This window comes from Nelumbo nucifera, chromosome 1, assembly GCF_055504915.1.
Source record: "Nelumbo nucifera cultivar China Antique chromosome 1, China Antique-T2T, whole genome shotgun sequence".
NCBI lineage: Eukaryota > Viridiplantae > Streptophyta > Magnoliopsida > Proteales > Nelumbonaceae > Nelumbo > Nelumbo nucifera.
The window spans coordinates 131,880,896-131,901,821 of NC_142649.1; the positions used below are offsets into that span (position 1 = coordinate 131,880,896).

Here is a 20,926-nt window from a genome sequence, read left to right on the forward strand (position 1 = left end):
ATATATATAGATTTATTTATTTATATTTTATTTTAGTTTCTCATCAATCACAAGTAAAAAAATTTAAAAAATTACACTTTGAGGCAAAAAATTGGTAAAGTGGTTGAAATAATTTATTAAACAAATTATTAGTTATTATTTAATTAATAAAATAATAATTAATAAATATTTATCTATATTGTATAATTATTACTTTATTAATAATTTATTTATGAAATTAAATAATTTAGTTTAACTATCAATATTATTTTCATTCATTGGTAATTAATTAATTTACTATTAGTGGTTTTCATATTTATTTTATTATTTTCTATTAATTATTAATTTACTTAATTAATTAAATTATTTTTTTATGATTAGTTTTAATTAATCAAATAATAATTAATACTTATTTATTTCTATTTTAGAAATTACTTTATTTTTATTAATGTACTTATGAAATTATTAGCAATTTATTTTCTAGTTTAATTATTATTAAAATAAAATCATTAATTATTATTGTTATGCAATAGTAATGAGCTAATAATTTGTTAACTATTAATTATATTCATTTACTTTAATAAATTCTTAATTATTAATTTACTATAAAAAAGTAATTAATTAATAATAAATATTCTAAATGAATTATGATTATCCGTAGCTATAGTGATAAATAGCTCTTTAGCCACGGATAGAATAACTTTTAACCACGAACAAATTGTCCTAGCTAAAGCTCAACTTCTGATTTTGTAACAGATGCATTATAACCGTGGCTATAAATATCTTTTAGCCACGGACAGAGTAACTTTTAACCACGGACAATTTTTCCGTAGCTAAAGCTCAACTTCTGCTTTTGTAACTTATTGCCACAGATACATTATAACCGTGGCTATAAATATTTTTAGCCACAGACAGAATAACTTTTAACCACGGACAGATTGTTCGTAGCTAAAACTCAACTTTTAACCACGGACAAATTGTCCCTAACCAAAATAACTTTTACTTTTGTAACTTATAGCCACGGATACATTATAACCGTAGTTATAAATATCTTTTAGCCACGGGCAAAATAACTTTTAACCACGCATAAATTGTTTGTAGCTAAAACTCAACTTTTTGCCATGGACATCAGATTGTCCGTGGTTATATCCCATGTTTTAACTATGGTTTTTTTTACCGTAGCTAAAGTGTCGTAGCTATAGCCCCATTTTCCTGTAGTTAACCCCGAAGAAAAAATAACGCAACTTTCCAAATTCCCTATTTGGATAGAGATGGATTCAAGCACATGCCAGACTGAATAATTGGCTATTCGAATTCAGCTTGATAAAAAAAAAAAAAAAAAAATTCAGTTCAAGTTTAATAGTGAGCCAAGCTTTAAAAAAATTAAAATATATGAAAAAATATAAATATTATATATAATATAAACTTGACTAGATTTATGAGCTTCACAAGTTGAGTGTTATTAAACTTAAACTCTACTTAATTAGTAAATAAATCTACATACTAATTATGCTTAAAAAAAAAACTCGACTTGAAACACGGTTTAAATCAATTCAAATTAATCAAACTTTTTACAAGTCAAGCTCAAATAATTTATCAAAAACTCAATTCGTGCCCACTCTGAGTTGGTTGGAGTGGTATTTGGAAATTAGTGGATTTTAAACCTCCAAAGTTAGACTTTTTAGGATTTTAAAGTTCTTTTATTTATTTTTCTAATTGAATAAAAACATTATCTATTAATGTTTAAAAAAAAGTGAGACATACAATCCATTTATGGGCCAAAATAGACAAAAACCAGTATAGATGCAGCTAATCCATAAGGTCTCCCATCAAGTGGAATTGTCTTTGAAATTTCCATACCATGTCCTCTAAAACTCGCTGCAAGAGGGGAGAAAAGACCAAAACAATTGGTGAGATATGATTATATGGGTGTTAGTCCATCCCTGTGTTAGAAAGTGCTGCAACTTCCATCCAAACACAAACACCACACTAGACCTGACAATTGGGTTGGGTGTGTCAAGTTACTTCGGGTTGGGACAAGGTGCCTCGGGTTGAATTTTGAGTTGGGTTGTCAAATGCTAGATTTTAACCCTAACTGTTCGGGTTAGAGTTGACTTATGGGTTAATTCGGGTCATCCCAAAAAATAATTAAATTTTAAAAAAATAAAGAAAAATTATATGAAAAATGTCAAAACTAAAAGAATTAACCTTAAAATTTTAATTATAAAATAAAAAAACTTGAACATTTAACAATTTAAAAGATAAACAATAAAAAGTAAAGACTAAATAAAAAATTAAAGAGTAAAAACTTCTAACAATACATTAATAATCCTAATTAGACCGTTTTCACATTCGGATAGCTAAATATGAGACCTTGACCCTATTCTTTCAGATTGGATTGAATCGGGTTCACAGGTTAAATCAACTTTTTGCCAGGTCTAACCACAACCAGAAAAAGGAGATAGGAAATGCCAAAAGGCTACCTTTGTTCTCCAAACCCAGTGGAGATAGATCTAATCAAATTCATAGACTCTACATCAAATTGGTGATTCCCTCTACATCGCCAGATGTCTATTCCCCTCTTTAACCATCTGATCATTTCCCATTAAATCCAATTTTCTAAATCAAAGTTTAAAAAGGAAAAGTAAAGAACAAAAGAGGTTTCCTTTTTCTTTTTAACCTTGGTGAGTGGGTAGATCCCATATTCCTTCGCCCTATCCAGAACTTTCAGATGCCATTGCCTTGTCTTTTTCTCCCTTGAGAAGGACAAGTAAGTTCGTTCACATGGTGTACATATATATATCTACAGTCAGTCGGCACTGTAATTAATTCTTTGCATTTTCTCTAGGATTACAGAACCCAATTAACTCCTAGAAGGGTAAGGCTCACGTGTCCATTCAGTCACGAGTGTGGGCCCCAAAAGAGTGGAAAAAGGAAGGAGGACGTGGACATTGGAGAGTGACTCTTGGGAAGCGACCCTTAATCTTCTACCCATCTGAACCAGTAGATATTATTAGGGGAGGACGAGTCTTCATCCTTATCCTCCACCTCTTCACCCATTTTCCTATTTTCAGTTTGTTGGAGTGGGAATAAAGAAACGGTAAAACCTCAGACAGATTCTTTAGGAGAAACTTAAATTTAGCTCTTTTGAACCCCGCCCCCCCCACACACACATCCCTCTCCACTCCTATATATATAACCTTAGTGAGGCAAAGCGGAGAGATCATCAGAGAAGCGCTCAGAGATAGAAGAAGAAGAAGGATCGCCATGGTTCTGCTAGAGAAGCTCTGGGATGATGTGGTCGCCGGGCCTCAACCTGACAATGGCCTTGGCAAGCTCAGGAAGCTCACTACTAGGCCCTTGAACCTCAAAGGTACTCTTCTTCTTCCTCTTCTTTGTTGTTGTTGTTGTCGTCTGAACTCTTAAGGGTGAAGAGTTTGGTGGTGTGTTTGGTAGATGCGGAAGGAGAAGGAAGCAAGTACCAGAGATCACTGTCGATGCCGGCAAGCCCAGCAACGCCGAGCACCCCTGTGACTCCGAGCACACCGTCGACATCTCGGAAGGACAACGTGTGGAGGAGTGTGTTCAACCCCGGGAGCAACCTGGCCACCAAAAGCCTCGGCACTGAGATGTTCGACAAGCCCCAGCCCAACTCCCCCACCGTTTATGACTGGTACGTACGTACGTCTGTTACCATGCATGCGTGCAACTCCCAGTAGTAGTAGTAGATCTAGATCCTTCTTCCTAGCCGTTGGATCTGGTAAGCTTAGCAGGATTTCATATTTCAACGGCTTGGGTCGTCTGTCTTACTTCGATAATATGGGTTGTTGTTGCTTTGTCACTTATTGTGTAGGCTCTACAGCGGTGATACCCGAAGCAAGCATCGTTGATGGGTCATGGGTGGGCCTGGGGGCCACCTCCAATCCAAGAACAAGAGGATGCACCCGTGCACCGTGCATGTAAATATTTTGGACGCCAGCCTGAACTAGTCCTACTCCTGGTTTTATGTTAATTAAGCACTGGATCTTATCTCTAACTAAGCGATGATTATGTATGTTAAGAGGACTCTGTACTCTGTAGTAGAATACTTAATACTAAATGAAAGAGAAATGTCTACTTTTATTCCCATGACTTTGTTTCTTTAGATCAGTCGGAGCTTGCCGCCTGATCCACCGACTTTTCTTTCTCGTCTAATCATATGGTGAAGACTTGAGTCCAAGGCCTTGGCCCATCTAAGGCCCATGATGGTCCTCGTATTATTCCTGTTGTACAGATGGATGGGTGGATGGATATACAACATGAGCACCATCAACTCGGACCCTGTCACAAAACAGAAGTGATTCGGGTTCGGGGCTTTGGTTTGAGCTAACCTTCCAAACCGAAAAGGAACCCATGGGCTCGAATGGGCCCCACTTAATGCATGTGAACCGGTTTCTTTATTATAAACAAAAAAAGGGGGGTGTGATTAATATTTGATAACAAGATTAGTATAATCTGATTTATTGGAGCTGTTTGAGTCATCATTCAAAATTTAAATGGGCTTATGGGCCTCCATTGATGGATGAAAACATATGGATGTGATTGAAATAGCGGCATTGCTTTGATATTTGCGTTTTTGGTTGATTAATACAAATTTGTGTGAGACTTTGTACTCTTAATGTTTTAAAAATGTTGAGTTAGATCACCTAAAACGTCAAATTTGATGTTTATCACACATTTTTTTAGTTGAAATGACATTCATATTTGTCACAAATTTGTATTAATTAATCCCATGGCAATACAACACAACTGTACAAAACATCCCCTAAGAGCGACTCCATTGCATTGCACATAGTATGATCGTTTATTTTGTATGGAAGTGCAAATTCTGATTCGCTCATGCTCTGAGTTTCATTTTGCTTCAGGGCTTATTTTACTTGATTTGCATTGCAAATGCCAAAAAAAAAACCAAAGCATTGCAAGCAAGCATAACTAAATTGTCAATTCATTTGCACTGCACTCGCATAATTTGCACCAGTGCAAATGATAAATGAGGCCCACGAACCACGAGGGTAAAAACGGAAGGCAATCATAGGCAACAAGACTTTAAATTGATATTAAACCAAATATAATACATTCAGAAAGTCCCCTGGAACATTAGGAAAATAAAAATTTTAATTAAAAAATAAAATTAAAAAAATCAATCCAAAACAAAGCTTGAAATAAAATCATTTCCCAATGAGGTTCTACCTAGGGGTGTCAATTGGACTGGATTTGGTCCAATCCGATCTAGTCCTATGTGAGTCCATTATAAATGGACCAGGTCCAATCCAATGAATGAATGTTTTGGACCAATTTGGATCAGTCCAAATCCAATCCAATGAATGTTTTGGACCAATTTGGATCAGTCCACTGGACCGTTTAATCTATTCAAATTCATTTTGATTTTGATTGATTTTAATCCAAACCCGGTTCATTGACACAATATAAATTTCTTACGGACAGACCAGGTCCAATCTAATCTAACAAATATTTTGTACCGGATTGGTTCAATCCAATATGTCTTGTTGGTCCATCCAATCTGAATAAATTAATTTTGGACTGGACGGGGTCCAATCTAAAACTGGTCCATTGACACCCTTAGTTCTACTTCTACCGGAATGAGGAATTACCAGGTTTCCTTCATTCACATCTTCACAGGTTTGAAGATCAAAAGATGAATGAACAAGAAATTAATATACAAACACTACATAGTAATGATGAGTTTGAATTACAAACACTACAAGAACATACAACGTGTTGGGGATTGGGGGAGGTATTGAGAATTGAGATACGTTAAAATTTGTTGGGTTGCTTGATGGAAGAGGTCTTCTCTTTCTATGTTCTTGATCGTCCCGACGGGTTATAACTCAAGTCACTTTTCTCTTGTTTGCTTCATATAGTGTGTGGAAGCCGGAAGGTTTAGAGTGATGAGCCCTTCAGAAATTTCTGACTTTCCTAAGGTCCCTCTGCCAGTTTCTTTATGCGAAGCCCAAGGTTGCCTGGGCTTGTATTTTTATTCCTCGGCCTGGGCCCTAAAGTTCAAACTTTCATTTTTCAGGCTGAACTCGGGCCTTTACCTGTAGTTAGCACAAATCCAGCCCAACCATACCCCAAACTAAGCCCGACCCGATTGACTAATCGGGCCTCAGGGCCAATTCTTGGGGTTTGGCCTGGGTTGAACTCAAACCTGACCCAGCCCGACCGACCGACTTGCACCCCAAAGTCCCTACCCGGTTAATGGGAGGCTCAATCTAAGCAAAAATTTAAAGTCCAATCGCACTCCAGAAAAACTGTTAAGGCTTAGTTTGGGTCCTTTGGGAGGAGTACAAAGTGGAGTTTCAGTCCAAAACGATAAGAACCAGGAAGTAGGGGTTAGGGCTGTTCACAAATAAATCCAAATCTACTAAACTGATCAACCCGGCCCAACCCAACCCAACCCAAGTTGGCCGGTTTTTCTTCACTACTGGTCGGTTTCAGGTTGCAAAGATGAACAAACCGATAATTCGGTTCAGTTTCGGTTTTCTCGTATTTGAACCAAAATCAAACCGAATCGAACCAAACCAAATTATGTGAAAAAATATATATTCTGAAAAAATATCTGTTAAATATAGATGTTTTAGTTTTAAATAATAAATATATATCTGAAAAAATGTATATTCTGAAATATATCAGATATTCTGAAATATATATTTCCAGAAATTAGAAAATATATATTTCGATATATTTGTATATATGTTTTGGTTTTAAATATATATTTCCATAAAATATATTCTGAAATATTATATATAATATTAGCACTTTGACTTCATGTGCATTGTGCAAGCTTGGAGTTGATTAAAACCCAAACCGACCAGGTCGGTTTTACTTAATAGAGGGTTGGTTTCGGTTTGGTCTATAAGTAACCCGACCAGGTCGGGTCGATTGAAAAAATACTACTAAACCGATCCAACCCAACCCATGAACAACCCTAGTAGGGGTGGATTCAAGCCAAGCCGAGCCGAATAGTACCAGGCTCAAGCTCAAGCTCGAGCTCGGTTCGAGCCAGAACCTTGATCTCGAGCTCGGCTTGAGTCAAAAGTTTATAAGCTCGGGCTCAGCTCGGCTCGTTTTATATTTTATAAAAATATTTATCATATATTCTATAAATATTTTAAATATTAAGAATTATAATCAATAATAATTATAATACTTTTATTATATATATATATATATATATATTATTTTCTATAATTTTATTATATATAATATTATATATATTCGAGCCAGCTCGAGAGCCTCACGAGTCGAGCTCTACTAGGCTCAAGCTCGACTTGTTTATTAATTGAGCCACTGAATTGGGCTCGAGCTCAAACAACTCGTAAAAAGCTCGGCGCATTGCCACCCCTACCAGGAAGTATCAGAGTTGTCAAACAATAGTGAACCTCAAAAGAGGCTCCCACTAAGACCAGCCAACCAAAAACTATTCTTGAGCTCTTGGTGCCAAGGTTCTAAACATCAACACGGGCCGGTATATCGGCCTGTGTCAGTGCTTTTTTTATGTTTTACTTTTTTTATTTCAAAATCAGTTCAGAGGAGCCGGTTTAAGGCCCGACTACCCTCTGAACTAGTGGCTGACCCGATACAACCCCTGTAGAGGTGTATCGGGAAGCCACCGGCATGATACGTATCTGCCGATATGGGTCGATACTTTGAACTTGGTGCATTGGGATTTTGGAATTTGGATTGATCTTAGTTGCAACCGATGAGAAGGTTAGTCGTGGATATATCCCAGCATCAATTGATGTCCAAGGTTTCAACATTCAAGCAGGAAATCTCCTTGCCAAACAAACAATCAGAACGTATTCATCTTTACCAATATTTCTACTGTTACTAAAAGTGGCCACGGAAGAGAAAACAAAGATGGGTACAAAAGTTAACTTAAAAAGCACTAGAGGAATCATTAACAGAGAGGAAGCCAAGAGTATAACATGGAAATGGAGGAAATGCCTTTCCGCTAGCTAAACTGTTACTCTTTGTATTCTTCCAGACCCACTCAAACCGCTCTTCACTCTCAATAACTCCACAAAACAATTTTCAAGTATGAGAACAATCCTCGTTGAGAACCAGATTGCTCCAGATCTCTGGGTATGAGTATTTATATACACCTACCTTCCAAAACACAGAATGTGATGGCCTCAACTCCATGCAAAAAGATGGAAAGCTCAGCATGAAACCTATCTAACTTGACACCTTCTGCCGATACACCAGAACCTGACAATATAGCAAAGCGGAAGGGATTGATAAGTGTAAAATATGCTACAGCATTTGGATAGCTAACCCTACAAGAACTCACCAGATGGCCCTGACTAGTGGTACAGTTAGCCTGAATCCCTGCCAGAGTTTCCTGTTCTTCCAATATTTGCAGTTCATCTTTGCAAGGATCAACCAGGAACTTGGGAATTGAATGATCCTTCGAAGTCGAAGGTTCGAGCATGGACCCACATTCATCGGCAGTTTTATAGCAGGGTTCTTTTACCACCAGTATTTCAACTTCCTCTGCATGCATTGGAGTCTGGAGAGCAACATACTGTGTACAGACATGCATTACCAGCACCATTGTTGAGTTAAGTAGGATAAAATCTCAGTAAATTTAGAAAACAAAATGAAATTACAATGAAGATGGTGGAGGTATTTACTTGGCATAGGTGTCTAACTGACAGTGTTGGCCTGCAGCAAAGGTAAGGACGCTGCAAAATTGGTGTACTTTGTTTGTCTAAAGGAAAAAGCATGAGATGTACATCCAACTGAATAAAGAAACCACAATTGTGATTTGTGAGTAATCATGCCAGTGTGAAGTGTAAGGTGAGAACCCAAAAGGCATATAACCAAACAGTTTCCTCTTATACCTACCTCATCTCCATTTTCATCCAAATTTCGCAGGTAATCTACCAATCTAGATAGGCGGCTTCTGGCATTCTTACCATTGCTACCACTTATACTGCCATATCTCGTGTGGCTTCGTACACCACCCTTACCCCAAGCTAGCACTTCAGGATTCCCAACACGGCCAGGAGATGCACCTGTGCTTTCTCTGCTCACTTCTAAATCATCATTTTCATCAACTCCATCTGCATTGGCAGCTGCTGAAGAAGGCTGAGAGAACCGAGGTCCTCCCCATCTCCTGCACCTTTTTGGCTTTAACCGCTCATCAGAAGAAGATGAATCTTTTCCTCCATCACCATTTGCATCATCATCATCATCAGATCCTTGAATTTCAGGGCCACGGGAGCTTCTTCTCCCTCTTAAATTTCTATAGTTCCCCTGAGATCTCCTTGCAAATGCAACTGCAGTGGCTTTAGCTGTGGTGCGTCTCCTGCCAAGTGCTTCTGATTGCCTTCGAAAAGTTTGGGCAATAGATGCTTGGATCTGTCCAAGAAACGCAGAATATAGTTTACTCGTTTCTGTGCTCAAAGGTATCCCTCCAAAAATAATGAGCATCTTCTCTATTATGATAGGGAATATAACAAATACGTAAGCATACATGCATTTTGTGCCTGAGGATGTGCATATGTGCATGAGAAAAGGTTTTCCAATTTAAGGTCATGTATGTTCTTAGGCAGAGAACTGAAATTGTCATTTTCCAAGGTCAAAAATAAAAATCGTTGTATAGGAACTTTTCAATTGAGGGATTGATATAATGTAATGATATATGCATATCATTGAAGAGAAAAAAAAAAAAAAAAAAAAACATCATGCCGCGCACAACAAATGGCAGCAGGCCTATAGGCTATAGGTACATGAAGGCTTTTCACAACATAACCTCAATACAACAAAGATAAGCAATAATAAGCAAATTTAACAAAGATAAGCACTAAAGCAGGAAATTAAGAGATGGAAGAAAGAGAACTTCAGAAACATCGAGAATAGAATGACTGAATGTCTGGATCTGGGAACAATAAAGGAGATGGATCAAGCAAATTAAAGAGGTCAATTATTGAGGGAAGAGATAGATGTTCACAGGGAGAACATATGGAAGTATAATAAATTGGGAGATCAAGAGGAAATCAAGTGGAGACAAAGGGCTCGGGTACAATGGATGAAAGAAGGTGATAATAAAACAATATTCTTTCATAAATCTTGGAAACAGCCTCTCTGTGTATCTACAGGGGTATGGCTGCATACATCTATCCCTCCCCAGATCCCACGTTGGCAGGAGCCTCGTGCACAGGGCTGCCCTTTCATAAATTTGCAGATGCTAGAATAAGGGAGAACACCATTAAAAGGTTAGAGATAAATGAAAGAATGGTGGAGGATAGGTTGAGGGTGGAGATTTCCAACTACTATATAGATCTGTACAAAGAAAAACGGAAGGTGACAACACATCTGGATGGGCTGAATTTTGGTTGTATCTATGATCAGCAAGCAATGGGACTCAAAACAACATTTCCTAAGAAGCAAATTGGGCTATAGATGGTATTGTGGAGACAAAGCACCAAGTCCTGACAGATTCACTATGTTGTTCTTTAAGAGATGTTGGCATTTCCTAAAGGAGGACTTAATGAAGGTATTAATGGAGTTCCATGAAAATGCATCCTTAGAAAGAAGCTTGAACTCAACATTTATACCCCTCGTATCTCAAAAAGGAGGGGCAATGAACATAAAAGACTACTGGACAATAAGCTTAATTGGCAGTGCTTAAAAGATTCTGTCAAAGGTGTTGGCTCTGTGGATGAAGAAAGTAATGAATAATGTCATCTCTTATTCTCAGGGTGCATTTCTGGAGGGGAGATTGATCCTTCAATTAACCATCAGTCCATCCATCAAAAATAAATAAAACATCAATCTTACAAAAAGAAAAACAAGTTGCAAACGTACTATTTTTAGCATGTTGTTGATTTACTATGAGGGATGGCCCAACTATGCATGTACATATTCCATGATTGTAGAAGATCCTAAGAGAAGCTAAATTTCATCACTATAAAGGTAAAACTATTACTACTAGAAATAGAATTTTTAATATCAGATTTGCAATAATATTCTTTGGTTCACTCATCCTGATGTCCAATTAATTTACCCACCAATCCAAGAATGGCATCTTTTGCATCAAACGCATTGACTTATCAGATGGTAAGATGGTCTGTACAGCTTTTTTTGGACATTGTCTTGCACAATTTGGGAAGTTAAGAAATACAGAATTCATATTTCAAGAAACAGTGCTCTTCATTCACAATGGAGATGCACATAAAGACATACATGTATACATACATATGTAATAATAGTTAAGCGTGCGCAAACATGTAAAGCTGCTTTGTAACCATCTCACCTGCTTATTGCGATTCTTCTCCTCTTCGTGAAAAGCCAGTTCCTGAAACCAGATGTTCAGCAAAGAATGGATTCTCATGAGATGAATGGCATACAATGAGAAATACAACAGAGAATAAATACTGCAGTCAATTTTTACCTCCTCTTCATACTTATCAATATCTGGATATAAAGCTGCAATTAGAGCATCATAATTTGGGTCATCCCTCAGAGAACGACGACTAGCACAATGCGTGCGGCAAGCAGGACACTCATTGTTCCTGCAGCAAAGACCAGGTGGCAATCCACATAAGACTAAGATCCATGTCAACAACTAGTTCTTTTTAAGATGCAATCCAAATAAAGACATATAAGGAAAATGGAAACTTTAATTCCAGCATGCCATTGTATTGAATAAAGACAGAACTTGGTAGTTTCATGGTATACCCCAGTCGCATTGATTTATCAATGCATTCTCTGCAAAACCGATGCAGGCATTCCATTACGGTTCTTGTCTTCCGAATTATTCCTGACCAAACAAATAGAATAATCATTAGATTTTTCTTCTTCCAGAATATTGTCATTAAGAGGGAAAATAGGAAAACAACTCAAGGAAAATCATCTGGTAGTTACAGTTCCCTACAGTCCCACTCCCACAATAGAAACCAACTAGCAAACCAGCTTATAGAATTGTCAGATCATCAAGATTGCTCCTGACCTTGATTCAAATTCCTAGGGATGGATACAAAAGATCTCAAAATACTAGCAATTCATTCTACTAATATTGAGGAGATCAGTAAATAATAAGGTCTAGCACCTGAGTTCTACATTGAAATTTTGAAAAAAAAAACAGCAAAAGAGTTGCTCACTGAGTTCTAGATTGCTTTTCAAGCATTTGATTAAGATCAAACATAGGAAAGGATTAGCTATTCAACTTTCAGCAACTAAAGCTTCATTCAAATTGGAACATCAGCCAAATCCAAGAGGGATTCTTTGAGTTGGTTTTATAAATCCTGCGAGTTGGTTAAAAACAAGTTCAAACTCTTATCATTTAACTGAAGACTTCAGAGGTGTGGCACTTGCCTGATGAGCCTACGTTTTGTCCATCGTTTGACTTATTTTGATTTTACATTTGTTTTCATATATACAGATGGACAAAGTCCATAAAGGGTTTTGTTCCATGTAAGTTCTAGTTCAGAGTATTGAGTCAAGTTTAAGCAAGGGTTTTAGAAGAGTTGTGTCTAGTTATTACTAAGACTAACCACATATAAACACTGATATAGGCAATATGAGAGTGACCCTTGACTTCTCAGTATCCAGGCCATGGATACGAGTAATTTGTCCAATATACTAATGCCTATACCTTCAGTTTTTTAAGTTATATACCCTCTCCAATAGCTTGTTAAACACAATGACATTTTTAATAATTATGAACTTGCTTCTATAAAGTTCTCTTAATATGTAGCATTTAACATGGTAGTATCAGCATCTTACATAATCAAGAACCATCCCCTCCCTCTAAAAAGAAATCCATCAATCCAGAATTCCTTCAGATGAAGAAACAACCAAACAATAGAGAAACTACATACATTATTGTCAAATGCCGACTAGAACCTTTAAAATTTTTTTCAATCAGTAACAAAGCAAATTTTATTAAATATAATGTAATGAATGATGTACAAAGAGATAAGCTAGATCTTCCACAGTATTTGACCAAACCCAGCCCCCCCCCCCCTTTTTCTTTCTTTCTACATTACAAATCCCTTCCTTGAGGGATCACCCCCCAAAATATTTTCCCTACCCACTCCTTGTCTCACAAGAGCATCAGCTAAACAGTTTATCATGGAGTCCACATGTAAGTAATTCCCAACTTTCTCTCCAATTTCTTTATTTCTCAGAACTCATTCCTAAACTGCCAGGATCCCAATACTTTTCCATCCGGCCAATAAAAACATAAGCATCTCCGTCCACTAGTAAATTCCAGTAATTTAGACTATGGGCCAGCCTCAGCCCTTGTTGAATTGCTAACAGTTGTGCTCTTATGGAGTTACCAAAGCTGCCAATGGAGCCTGAGAAAATAGCCATTCTATTTCTCAACTTCATAAACCCCAGATATTAGATTATCCCCTTTTACCCCAATTTATTTCCATTTTTAAATAAGTCATTAAGAAAGTGCACAATCAAGGGTTGTTGCTTGGTGTGACAGTAGAAGTCTCAGGTTGACAAGTGTTAAAACACAGGTTCAAGTCAAATAGCTGTCAATTCGTGCTAATGCTAGAGATCAAGTCTGCATCTAGTCCACCCTTCCCAAGACACTGGATAGCTGGGACCTAAACTAAGTAATGGCCTTTTTACTAAGAGCATAATAGATAAATTAGATAAAGTAAACCAATATATGCATGCATGAATCTGTACAAAATTGGAGAACTTAGAGTTTTGTAGTGTTGTACATTATTTCTGTATATCCAGATGTGTTTTATCACTTTATTTTGACTCTTTGTATGTGCTGTAACCAGAAGGGTAATACTATAGTTTCCCCATCTTTTAATATAAAGAATCTCTTTTCTCTTGGGCTGGTTGACTTGACGATAGCCCTTTCCAATCATGAGCCTCTCTCTTTCTACTTTCTCTTCCAAAACAGCTTACAGAGTATCAAAGCTATGTTATAAGGGTCTTTTATCTGATCAGACATCAAGTATATGTTTCTAGATATCCAACTGTGACAGAAGTAATCCTTGGTCTGTACAATTTGAAGAGAAGAGAAGACAGCAATCTAAGGCTTGGAGTTTGCCTTCTGTAAGTGATAGCAGGCAAACATGAAGCCAAGAACATGGATGGGAATCAAACACTTCCTTGGAACCATATGGCTAAAGTGTTTGGCATGGAATTACTAATCAATCCATAGATCCTCAGAAGACATATCTTTTGAGGTTGACAATGGAAGTCATGTTACCTTTTCGGGGGATAAGTGGTGTGATAGCCATGTTTTGTGGGAATCATTCCCTTCATTATAAGAAATAGTAGTGAATAACAATGCTTCTAAGCAGGAGTGCTATGAGATCATTGGAAATCATGTCATTTGGAGCCCCTGGTTAATGGTTGGGAGCATAGTTATCAAGATGTATGGGTCAATCTTATAGTGGAACACCTAGCTGCCTAGATGGGTACTTGGACATTTCCTGGGTGATAGAATTTTACAAGGAAAAAATAAAATATTTAATGCAACAATTGCATGTTGAAAAAATAATAGTGACTAAAGAGGGCTATAATTTTGCAGTAATAAAAAAATTTAAGAGAGAATAACAAAAATGGAAAAAGGAGCAAAAACCCTATTCTATTTAGTATAAGAGAGTAATTGTATTAGAAAAGAAGAAACACTTTTTTACCCTTATCATCTTTCTTTCTTTTTCCCTTTTTAGAACTCTTGGATCTTTCATGTTTCAATAGTAAAATTTTAAAGCAAAGCATATTTACTATATATAAATATATGATAGGATGAATCAACACGCATTCTAATAAGATTCAGATATGGTAATGATATTATAATAAAGAGCTCACCTTGTGATTTTTCTTGCCTAGGTTAGAGCCTCATCACTTAAGTGGGTGTCTGGTCACTTAGACAGGAACATTTTCACAACTCATGGTGTTCAGGCTATCAAGGGAGCCTTGTTGCCAATCACCAACTGGGAGGCTGATTTCCTGATTGCATTTTTAGATGATTTTCAACAAACTATTGATTGGGAAGATAGAAGAAATATGGGGGTCCAGATTCTAATGACATGTTTTAGGGGCCATCGTTTGGTGTATGGTAAAATCTCTGGTTGACAAGCGTGAGAATAAGGGTTTGAGATTGAAAGTGGCCACCCCACAAGAACCCAGATAGCTAGGACCAATATAGAGTAGTGGCCCTTTATCCCAATGACCTGTTTCTAGTCAAATCATTTTATGCAGCATTGCTAGAAGGGGAAAAATAAAGATCCTCATGGCACTAGATTTGCTTTCTCCACATTACATGAAAGGTTTGCATCTTCATACGATAGCTTATCTGTATAAAGCTTTGACAATTGATGATCTAGTTTCAAGGGGTCATGATATTAGAAATATTCATATGCCCTATGAAGCATTCTAAGAATCAGTTCCACATATATTAATCCATTGTAGTTCCTCAACCCAAATATGGAGGCACTTTATCAAATTATTTGGAAGGCAATGTATGTACCCAGGTGATTTAGTTGGATTGATAGTCTTGGCTAGATTCCAGTTAGGTGATTTAGTTGGATTGATAGTCTTGGCTAGATTCCAGTTAGGTGATTCAGAAAACAAGGATGCACCTTATGAATTTAAGACTATTTGCAATATGTGGGTGTTATTGAGAGAGAAATAGGATAATTTCAATGGGAAGAGAATCAAAGGTTCAACAAGTGACAGAAAGATGAAACACCTAAAAATTCCTCGGTCTTCTGCTTTAGCTGATTTTGATAGATTAAGCTTTTCTAAAATGATTGAAAAAGCATGAAATTTTTATTCTCAAGTAGGGGTTAATTTTTTATGCTGTATAGGGATAAAAGCCATACACGTATCCTGAGTCCTGACGTATAGGGGGAGATGCCCCTGATTTCATTAGGGGGTCTTACAACTTTAATATTTGGTGGCGAGTGTTGTAAGGTGAAGGAAGAGAACTTAGGTGATTAATGATGAAGAATAGAGGTGTACAAGCAAGTGCAAAGGTAGCAAAGAGAGAGGTTACTTAGAGGAAGAATTAAGAGAGAGAAAGACTTGGCCACAACCAGAATTCACTAAGGCCATGTTTGGTTTGCTGCTCTAGACCTCATTTTTTAAATTCTTGCTCATTCTGGGCAAGAATGAATAACATTAGAGCGTTTGGTTATTTAAAATTTTTCAGAAACAATACTGAATTTTTTTCCATAATATGTAGGTTAAAGAGCCATTGTACACCAGTTATTTGACTTAACGTCACACTTGAATACTTGATTATACCTTTTCAGGCTTCTAGTGTACAAGTGGTAAACTCTATTGTCCATGTAGTAGCTTAGTAGGTGGTGTAATACCAGATACATATCCCTAGGCTTGTCCATGTAGTAGCTGGTGTAGTACCATAAAGGCAAAAACATGTCATGACCAACAACAGATAAATATGATACAGGTATCAAGTAATCAAATTTTTTATCATTGGGTATCAAGTCATCGTAGTTGTATCAAGTTATCATGGTAAACAGAAATGGTTTAAGCCAAATAAGCAAACCTGCAACTATTTTCTATCTTGTGGATCTGAAAAAGAGCACAATGATAGGATTTTATGAAAAGGAGCTGATCCCTAAATTCTCCAAGACACAAGAATCAAGTACACATTACCAGGAATAAACTAATCTTGTAGAAGAGAGCAATGAATAAAAGTATTGCTTGACCAAATTCCAAAATATAATTCTGTAAGCGAAGAACAGGTGCAGAGACTAACTGGGTTTTCATTGCTCATAACTTATTAAAAAATAACTGGTTTAGAGGTTCTAATGTAGAATTGTAGGTTATACAGTCAAAATCCATGTGAGTTTCAAATGATCTTACTGTAAAAAAAAAAAAGAGTTGACACCGTAATTACCAAAGAAGAAGTGCTTAAGCAGATGAACAATACCATGAACAGGTAACTGGTATCAGAGGCTACCAAATAATGTACAAAAAAACCATATCAAAAAAAGGGGAAAAAACTCATCTTCAAAGAGTGAAGTAGAGTTAGTACACATTGATAAGTTATGGTGTATCTTCCTCTTCCAATGTGTACGATGCAATGTTTCCCATTTATATTTGTGAAATATCTAAGCATGTCATCATATAGAATGAAAGTGATTACCATTATTCTTAGTGAAACATAAATTGAGCACTTCTATGTTTACCAGTGCATTTGTTGGCACCAAATTTTATCAAGAAACTACCCAAATAACCATACCTAGGCATATCGGACATTGTACTTCTTTGCGTATGTCTGACAATTTCACTAAAACATATCTGCAAACAAGCAGCAAGACACAAACATCAATTAGGATAAACACGTAATAAAATATGATCATCGGTTGTTTAATTGAATAGAAGAAAACCAACGAAAATTTTAGCAATCTTTTCTTATACTTGTGCTAACCATAACTTTAATCTCATTGATAGAAGAAAGCTCAATGGAAGTGGAGAGAAAGAAGATATGTAAATGGCCCCCACCAGACAACAAGCTAAGCATCTAAGGAATGCCTTTACATCAGAAAAGAGATTTCCTTATACAAATCCTATCTCAAAATCCCCTAAATTGATTGTAAATTTGTATACATTCATACAGAAATACAGATCATGCATGAATACATACTAGTAGCATATGATTCCATGAAGCATCAATAGGTGAGAGAATATAAGTTAAATTCAATTACTTGGTCAAGGGTAACAAAATAAAACAAGGACAACAAGAAGCAAGTGCTAAAGGACTCTGGAAAAAGCCAAAAGAAAAGATCAGAATGAGGAAGTAAGAAAAGACTGCTAGATTCACCACATTAACAAAGTGAAATGGTGGAGAGTATTTAATGCATCTGGCCCCAAAAATGTTGGGGTAAGGCTTGAAGGCTTGCATGATGAAGAGTAATGAAGTTGAATTGAACGATATTTTACAAAAATAGATTTTGAAATAGCCATATCTTTTGAACATACATAAAGCAAATAATCTACCTTTTATTCATTTTTATACATTCTAGAAAGACAATTATTATAACACACGTCTTTACACATAAAAGTGAAACTAATGTAAACTATAAATGTAAATAAATGGTAAAGACCACCACTCAGCATAGACAAAAACATGTATAGAATGTTTTGAAAAGACACTTGACACCATTTCCCTGTGCATGGCTTTACGGTTACCAATGATGACACATGCAGAGATATGTTATATGGACCTGGACTACCATCTGGAAACATGAAGTGATTTCCAAAGGCAGCACACACAGTTCTCAGAGCAGTATGATCCTCTCGTAGTATTAACCGACAAACATACAACTGACGCAAACAAGCCGAAAGAGAACACAACTGAAACATTTGATCACAGAAAAAGACCATGTACTGAAGCCAGTTGAAGAGAACAATGGTTTAAAGCAAGCATTGTTTCAGATAATTGTGTTAGAGATGCATAGTGTGAAAAAAAAGATACACATTCCGGTTCATATTGCATCAAATATTGATACATTTAAAACAACAGTGAGTATATCACTGAACAAAACAAGAAGTGACCAAGCAGTAAATCTTGTTTCAGTAATTTAAGTTGAAAAGCCAAGAACAAGTTGAGCAGTTAGATGATTCCCCTTTTATCGAATTTCTCTACATTCTCTTTCAATAAAAAAGAGAAAAAAATAATATATCCACAGATATATGTATAAAGACAAGCTCCCCGTATGAAAAGCAATATTGTGCTTTAATTAAAAGGGGGAAATGAAAATAGTAAGGAATTCCCATAATTGTCGCATAAGACTGTAACTCAGTCCATGAAAGATCCGCGCAAACACATTCACCAATTTCCTGAACAATTCAGCCAGAACAACGATGGGTTTATATGAAGCTCTTCGTGCCATAAATCACTGCAACCGTCCTTAACAGAATTACTGAAGACAACGTACTTCAAATGGGCTACTCCTCCGTGCTCAGTTTGATGCATAACTACCCATGACATGAGTTCGCTCGAGCATGTAGCTCAATTGGTTGACAACCAGTATCGTAACTACAGGGTTGAAGAAAGGGAAGAAACCTTAAAGACTGGGCTGTGAAAACAAAAAGAAAGTTCCGAATTGGAAGCATTCGAACAACCAAATATAGATAGATCAAAGCATGCAATCAAAACAAACAGAGTCAAGACGTCAAAACGAGAACCACCGTCGACAAGATCCAAATCCAGACGAAGATACCACCCACATTCATCACAAGCTAACATCTTCCCGCAACAGAGGAGATACGGAAAACTCAAGTCAAAGGAGCTATGAAAAAGAAAGTTGGTACGAAAATCCAAAGACGATAAGCAAAACAGTAGCACATCGAGATCTCCATACGCACCCTCCACCCATACAACACAAGAACAAAAACAATGGACACAAAAGAGAATACAAGGGGAAGGAAATGAGAGAACGTACTCGTCTTTGTCCCCGCCACTAGATGAAGGACTTCCATCGGAATCTGAGAAATAGACAAGATACCAAACAATATGAACGAAAATAGCAACCGGAAAAACAAGCTTTAATTCCTGCGTGGAAACCAAAAACAATCGAAAGTTGATTGTTTTTACATGAGATGAGATGGAATACGTACCCTCTCCTCCATCCTCATCTTCGTCCACCGGTTCTTCCTTCTGTGGCTGGTTATGGTGGTGGTTCTGCTGTTGATAGTGATGCCGCTGTTGGGTTTCCTCCTCCAGATTCTCCGAAGAACGCTTTTGGGCAGGCATTGCGTCCTCCCGTAGAAAGAACACGAAAATAGAAAGGCGAAGTCTCCTCTCCTTCTTCCGAGCTTTCGCAACTCTCTACCTCGTGTTCATGGCTTCCCTTTCGCAGGAGGAAAGGATGCAGAGAGAGAGAGGAAGAGAAGCAGATGAGGGGAGAGAGAGATAGAGAGAAAGAGAGAAGATGGAGAGAGAGAGAGAGAGGGGGGGAGTTCGCGAGCGAGAGAGCGAGCTCGAGCGGTCTTGCCGGAATTATATATCAATTTATTACGGCGACGAGCACATGCACTCAATTTCTTGCTTCTCTCATGCCCTTGGCTCGCTGGACGGCCTTGTCGATTGAGGACAATTTGGTAATTCAATACAACTTGCGTCTTCAGATTAGAATCGTTTAAAGATGAGTCACCGGCGGCCTTGTCTTTTTGCTCTCTTTTTCTATTTGTTGTACGTGGGTTGGAAATTTAGGATGGGTGTCTTTTTTTTTCCAATTTTGAAAAAGACGAGGGTAGATTTGGAATTGTGGTTGTAGATGACACGCACTGTGCACGTGACATTTGGGTTCGTAATTGTACACGTGGCAAGGTTCCTGGTTGAGCATCGGTGGAGAGTTTGGGTATTGGGTGAGAGCTCGACTGCTTGAGCTAGACCGGGACAGCAACGGCTATTGTGCTACCATGTAGTCTCGTTCTTTTGTTTTTCCGTTTTTTTTATTTTTAATTAAGCCGTTTGCTTCGTATTGTGTGCTGTTGAAATGTTCAAGTTCAACCCATTCTTACACCAAGTGGACTTTGGACAGTCTTTGAGCCAATTTGGTAAATATCGATTTCTTCACGCGTCACTTTGGAGAAGGCCCAATGGGCCTAGCTGTTAAAATGATTTCAACCAAAAAAAAATGAAATATCTTGAAATTTTTGGAATATTTCCAAAGTAACAGTTGACAAAATGCATGGTTGAGACTCGAGACTTTAGACTTGAATTCAAGACCCGTGTTCAGCCCACCACACCATGGACCTGAAGATTAATACAAATCCAAGCCCATTTATTCAAAGACATTGATTCACCCAACAAAATGGAAGAATGGGCCAGACATGGGGCAAATTCTTGTTGGCTGGCACTCACTTTCTTCTGACTGTTCTGGTTGGTTGGTGAAAACAAGGAAATGAAATTCTAGAA

The 20,926-nt window shown here is 37.1% G+C and overlaps 2 protein-coding genes across 3 annotated transcripts; one reads left to right on the plus strand and one right to left on the minus strand.

Annotated features, from left to right (window-relative positions):
- The first annotated feature begins 3,132 nt into the window (after positions 1 to 3,132).
- On the plus strand, positions 3,133 to 4,107 carry DYL1 (dormancy-associated protein-like 1). The gene is made up of 3 exons (XM_010274084.3): positions 3,133 to 3,352; positions 3,436 to 3,652; positions 3,833 to 4,107. Exons 1-3 carry the CDS (start codon positions 3,247 to 3,249, stop codon positions 3,867 to 3,869), a joined length of 360 nt encoding a protein of 119 aa, XP_010272386.1. The 5' UTR covers positions 3,133 to 3,246; the 3' UTR covers positions 3,870 to 4,107.
- A 3,706-nt stretch (positions 4,108 to 7,813) lies between these two features.
- On the minus strand, positions 7,814 to 20,019 carry LOC104608182 (putative E3 ubiquitin-protein ligase RING1a). Of its 2 annotated transcripts, XM_010274085.3 has the most exons (10): positions 19,624 to 20,019; positions 19,449 to 19,491; positions 17,243 to 17,301; positions 11,728 to 11,809; positions 11,441 to 11,561; positions 11,303 to 11,344; positions 8,890 to 9,405; positions 8,676 to 8,783; positions 8,333 to 8,566; positions 7,814 to 8,250 (listed from the first exon to the last, which is right to left on the minus strand). In XM_010274085.3, exons 1-10 carry the CDS (start codon positions 19,757 to 19,759, stop codon positions 8,218 to 8,220), a joined length of 1,374 nt encoding a protein of 457 aa, XP_010272387.1. In that variant the 5' UTR covers positions 19,760 to 20,019; the 3' UTR covers positions 7,814 to 8,217. The 2 variants fall into 2 exon arrangements, with proteins under 2 accessions (XP_010272387.1, XP_088750389.1); XM_088894263.1 differs by lacking the exons at positions 19,449 to 19,491; positions 19,624 to 20,019 and adding an exon at positions 19,195 to 19,401.
- Positions 20,020 to 20,926: the final 907 nt, after the last annotated feature.